The following is a 6,352-nucleotide window of genomic DNA, read 5'->3' on the forward strand; positions in this document are numbered from 1 at the left end:
ACTGAAATATTTATATTGATAAATTGGTAAAAAAGTAGTTTTAAGTAATATACTAGCAATTATATAACAAGAAAAATATTTTTTAAAGTTAATTATTATTTTATTTAAAACTCTATTACAAAAAATGTTAATTATTTGTTTTATACACAATATACTTTACACTTTTACACAATATGTGAAATAAAAGGAACTATTAAAATTAGTGATTTAGTTTCTAACAGTAATTGCTTTTTTGCTTTCGTTTACTTTTATGAGCTTCTAAGAAAAGTATACTTAAATGAACATAGTTTGAAAAGCAATTTTTTTATTGCTAAAAGTTTATATTGAATTTTATATGAACTTTTAAGGTTTGAATTTAAAGTTTGCTCTACACATTTAAATAGTTATAAATCTAGTTTTGTAATAGAAAGTATAAGTTTTCTGAAACTAGCGTTTTTGTTATGATAAAAAAATTTGATCAAAATTTTACTTTTTACAAACTTATTGTTTTTACTAACATTTTTAATTCAATAATACAAAGTTTGTATAACAAGTTTCCGGCCAGCTTCACGTTCCCCTGCAGCCAGGCTCTGAGCAGCCCGCCGGCAAGGAGGGGGTCATCCGTAAGCAGTTCCAGCCCGCGAGTTCACATGGCCAGCCCAGTGACAAGAAGGTGGTCAATTTTTTTATGAATAAGATTAAAATTATTATGTAGTACTAATTATGCTTTAAAACATTTCCACTATGTCTAAAATTATGTTCAAGTTGTAACTAAAATAAACTTAACATTTTTATTAAACATGAATATTACAGGCCTTCTGCCAGCAAGCCAAGCCCTTCCTCCCACCACTCCAGTCCCTCGGTGCACGTGAGGAGCCCGCCGATCGCGAGCGGCAGCAACCAGAGCACTCCGAGGAGGAAGAAGCGGACGGAGATGGAGCGGAGGAACGCGCGGAATCCGGAGTTCAGGGAGCCGGGGGCGTTCGTGCCCGACTGGAAGAAATTGGAGCCGTACACGTCGATGCGGATCGAGCAGGAGGGAATCGCGTTCGCAAAGGAGAGGAGGGGGACGACAGCGGGGAGGAGCAGGGTGAGCTACGTGGAGATCAGCGACGACGAGGAGGAAGACGTTAGTTTGGAAGTAAAAGTTAAATAAAGTTTTTCGATTAACAGTTATTTATTATACATTATATATTGCAGTTATTATTATTATATTTAATTAATTGGAAATAAAGTTAAAGTTTTTTAGTGTCGTTAGATCTCGATTTGAAATAGATTAATTAAAGTTTAGATAATTTGTTTATTAATGAACATGAGGAGGAATTAAAAATTAAATAAAGTTTTTCGATAAACAGTTGTTAATTTAAGTTCTAAATGCTATTTTTGTTTCAAATTTAATCACACACTTCAATTCTTATGTAATACTAGTTTTTTTGTTTTTTTATTTGTTTTGATTACTTTTGTTTATATTACTTAATTTACACAGTTGGTGAAGTATGCAAATCTTTAAGAAAATAAAATTTTTCCAAGTGGTTTTCTTTTAGCTTTGCAATAAATGTACTAAAGTTGAGACAATTGGTTAATTGAAAATTACATGTTTTTTAGGACGAGGAGGAGATGTACGAGTATAATGGATCGGTGAAGCAGGAGAAGTAGGATGGTGTCTAGGAAATAAGATTAAGTTTTTTGGATCAAGTACGATATACAAATGTAATATAATGTTGATCTTTTATAAAACTCTCAAAAATGAGATAATGCAGCTGAGTTTTATTTGATTGGTGTTTTAGGAAATAAGCTTAAGTTGTTTTTAAAATTTTTTACTGATGTTCTAATTCCTGTGCTGATAAAGTTTCTAAAGTATAAGTTGCTGATTTAAAATATTTTTTAATGTTTTATGTTGATCTTCTTAAAGTCGGACAAAAATGAGAAAATTATTTTATTAATTAAGTTTTAAATTTTAAAAATTAAAATTTTTGCTTTTCAGTTTTGCTATAATTTAAGATTAATCTTTATGTTAATTTAAAATATTCATAGGTTTTATTTTGATTTATGCTGACCTTTTAAAAATCTTTCAAAATTAGAAAAGTTAATTAGTTGGAATTCAAAAAAGACAAGTAAGTTTTTGGTTTGTTACTATAAAAGATTATTTTTAAGTTTATATGTATGCAACAGTAAAACTTAAAAATTCAATAACTTTTTTATGATGTAACAAATTAAAAGTATAAGTAGTAGAAAAGTTTACATTCTTTTTTACTAGTTTCTTATTTAAACTTATGCATAGTAGTTTTATTTACCAAGCTGCTATGACAAATTATGACACAGAAAATTTTTATAAAGTTTTTCGATAAACAGTTGTTTGTTTTAATTGTAAACGCTACTATTTTAAAATTTTTCTACACACTTCAATTCTTATGTAATACTAGTTTTTTTTTTGATTACTTTAGTTTATACTACTCAACTTACACAGTTAGTAAAGTTTCTTGGAAAAAGTTATCGCAGTTTAATCGTTTACTTGGAAATTATGTTTTTTTTTTCAATCATGTCGGTTGGAATTGATTTAAATGACATTCACTATTAGCTGACGTGTCTAGAAAAACTTTTTAAGTAAAGTATGTATCACATGATTTTTGTCAAACAACTTAACTTTGTACTTTTAACTTGAAAACATCCAAAAGCTTGTTTTACCAAAACATTTTTGCCGCTTCATATATTGTCAAACACGACTGCAGTAGATTTTAAAAGTTTTTTTTACCAGAAGCTAAATTTTTATTTAACCGCTTGTTAATTAAGTTGTATAAATTTATTAGATATTTGTATTTTAAAAGTTTTGATATTTTCATGCTTTGATACAATTGATAATTAAAGTTGTTTTGATTCCTTTTTTAATGTATATTAATAAAATATTACGGAAAAATAAATATTGTGCTTTATATGCCTGCTAGTTAAAAGTAATATGCCTTAAACTTAGATATTATTTTTAGCCATTAATTTTGAAAATTAAAGTCTCATGTATTTGTTTTAATTAAAACTTTGTTTAAACTATTACATATTTTTATACCTGTTCAATAAGATTTAAAGCTATTTATATAAGTTCATGTTTTTTATGTTTAGAAAAAGTTTTCTCTAAGTTGGTGAAACTAATTATAAAAACACTTGTTTTGAATTTTTACATTAGTATAACCTAAAAGTTCAATTAATAACGTTTATAGATAAGCACTTAATAAGTTTTTTTATCTAACATTTTAAAATTATTTGTTGTACTCATTTTGAGTCTAGCAGAGCTATTCAAATATTTGTTTGTCTCTAGTCAAGGGCTTCCCAAACTTTTTTTCAAATAGTCCCCTTAAATAAATTGAAAAAGCCATGACCCCTCCGACTAGGCTACTCAAAAAAAAAAAACTACCATTAAAAACACCTAAGACCTTTTTTTTTGCTCTTCATCTGCAACTCAAGTATATCTAGTGTACGTTTTAAATTATCACCTCAGGGTCAAATATGCATTAGCAAGCTAAAATTAGTAAAATAGTAAGCTAAAAAGTAGAAATTATATGACTGCCTCAAATATTAAAAAATCCCCCCTTCAGACCCTTTACTAGTTATTGCCGCCCGACTTGCTAAAATTTCCCCCAGAGGGCGGTATTGCCCACTTTGGGAAACCCTGCTCTAGTCCCTTTTTGGCGATTTTAGTAACTAGAGTGGCTACAATAATATAATAAAAAAATTCTGTTCTAGTAAAACGTTATACTTCTCAAAATTTAAACAGAACTTTTTGTCTTAATTAATCAAGAGGTTTTGTTAGTTTCAAACGCTTTTATTATAACAAACTCAAATTAAGATAGAATGTATCTAAAACCTTATTTAGACTTGATTTTCATTTAAGTTATCCAAAAAAAGTAACTAAGCTTTAATCTACATAGCATCGTAAGCAATAGGCTTCTTTAAAACATATAATACTATGTAAGTTAATATATAAATAGAAATATATTAACTAATTACAAAAACTTAAATTCGTTATAGACTTATACGACTAACTTTGTATTAACATATTTGTTTTATGTTTTCAATTTTATAAGTTCTAGTATTTTAAAACCAAGTAAAACAATAGATTAAGTAAATGAGAAGCCATACTATGAGTTTATTCATTGTTTAGTTGAAGAAAAAAGAGTACTATTTTTGTGTGGTTAGCAAAGTTAAACTTTAGAAACAGTGTCACGAAAGGCAGTTTACAGCTATTTTGTATAAATTTTTTTTGTTAACCTTAATTATAGTTTTACCTTGATTTTGAATAAAAATACTGTATTGATTTTTCAAAAGCGAATAGTATCTTTACTCATTTGTTTGTACACTTTACTAAAAGATACTTTTTATGTTATTGAAATATTTTTATTAATGCAGCTTTAGGTTAAAACTTGTTTAAAAATTAACTTTACTAATGCTTTAAAAGTGAAAATCCAGAATAAATTTTGTTTGTTATTTTACAAGAAAAAGTAACTGTGTAAAATAAAAATTTAAATTATTACGATTACTTTTCGAGTATTAATACAACATCTATCAAAAACTAATTTAGCTTTCATTAAATTAGTACAATAAAAATAGAGCTAAATTATAAGTTTGTTATGAATATATTCCCTCAACTGATATGCTAAACGATTAAAAAATAAAAAAATAATTACGTTTTTGACATTGGAATTTAAAAATATTATATTTGAATGATCAAAACTCATTAACAATTTATAAGTTTTGTAAATGAACTATAGTTGTACCATCGGCACAGTTGCTAAAAATAAAAAAACAAAATTTAACAACATTGAACACATTTCGATATAAATTTTTATTTATTAACTGTAAAAGTAAGCATTTTCATTTTGGTGTTTGTTCTTTCTTTAAACAAAAAATCACTTGAAAAATTTTGTGTAGAAAATATTTAAACTTAAAGGCATAGCTCAAAAGTGTTGTTTGTTATGACATAAGCCGCTTAGATACAAATGCTTTATGCACCTTATAAAATATTAAAATACAACAAATATCTGAAAAATATATGACTTAGTGTTAAAAATGTTTACTAAAAACCCTTAATTGTAAATATACGATTTCTAAACAGCATATTTAAAAGTATAGTGATAGTTTATAAGCTTTTGATCAAAACTAGAATGCTTAAAATCAAACATGTAACATTTTAAAGTGTACGCCAATTAGGTGTATAATTTATAAATGTGAGTTTATAATATAGTTTTGTAAAACAATTATAAACAAACATTAAAGAGATAATAACGGAAATAAACTTTAAACTGTTAAACAAAAAAAAAACTAATACATAACATACGCACCAAAATTCAAAACATGGATAAAGTATTATTATAAACAAAAGCGTGTTATAAATTATCGTCAAAACTATCTATTTACGCAATATTATTTTAAACATCCGTGTTTTCACAACTAGGTGTTATTTCCTTGTAACTCAGAAAATTTGACAAAATACATAAAATTTCAAACTTAATACTTTTTTTTTCTGCTTTGGAGCAAGTTTGTGAAAAAAACGAGCTCAATTTGTAAAACATCAGTGTCAAAATAACATAACTGCGTTAACATTTTTGCAAAAACAAAAACATCATGTTTGTTTACAGCAGACAAGTTGTTTTTAAAGGATTATATTGTAACGTAGATCGAGTTAGAAAAAACAAAAACACTTCTAGTATATAAGCAGTATACGAGTTAGCAAAGTATTAATTAAAATTGAGTAGTCATAGACTAAAAAGTAATTTCAGTAAAAGACCAGTTTTACATTCACTAAAAAATATTCTATAAAAATGTCAGATCAACAACGTGTTTTGATTCAATTAAGTTACTATAAACGCTTGCTTGCCCTACTCTTACTCAAGAAGGGTTTTTGTGCAGCAGTTAATTGCTACGTATCTCTTTTACTCATGGTAACAGTTATTATTAGCTGGCCATTCGTGGTGACATTTCTCTACTTGCAAGGCGACAGTGCGTACACGATAGTGGTAATTTCTATCGTGTTTCTCACAGGAGCAGTGGTGTGGTTCATGTTGATAAAAACCTTGCTCGATTTCTACTTCACACCGTCAACTGGTAGCGTAGCAGTTTCTTATGAAAACAAAGCAAATGTATGCAAGTTGTCTCCTGAAGTAATTCAGCATTATGAGAACGTAATAGCGTCAAAAGATGACTTTGTGACGTCAGAATCAGAAGGAAAAGACCCGTATGACATTTCAGTACCTACAAAGTTTCTAACAGCGGTCTGAACTTAATCAAAAAACTTTTTGTAATATTTTTACAAAACTTTTTTCTGCTTTTCTCAACTTTTTTTTATGGATATTTATAATTAAAGATTAGTGTTAACATTTTAACGTAT

The 6,352-nt window shown here is 27.4% G+C and overlaps 1 protein-coding gene across 1 annotated transcript; it reads left to right on the forward strand.

Moving 5' to 3' along the window:
• The first annotated feature begins 359 nt into the window (after positions 1-359).
• LOC145829705 (uncharacterized) lies at positions 360-2,031 on the forward strand. The gene is made up of 3 exons (XM_082937564.1): positions 360-652; positions 793-1,108; positions 1,585-2,031. Exons 1-3 carry the CDS (start codon positions 441-443, stop codon positions 1,633-1,635), a joined length of 579 nt encoding a protein of 192 aa, XP_082793690.1. The 5' UTR covers positions 360-440; the 3' UTR covers positions 1,636-2,031.
• The last annotated feature ends 4,321 nt before the right edge of the window (positions 2,032-6,352 follow it).

This window comes from Thalia democratica, chromosome 2 (assembly GCF_965202585.1).
Source record: "Thalia democratica chromosome 2, ktThaDemo2.hap1.1, whole genome shotgun sequence".
Classification (NCBI taxonomy): domain Eukaryota; kingdom Metazoa; phylum Chordata; class Thaliacea; order Salpida; family Salpidae; genus Thalia; species Thalia democratica.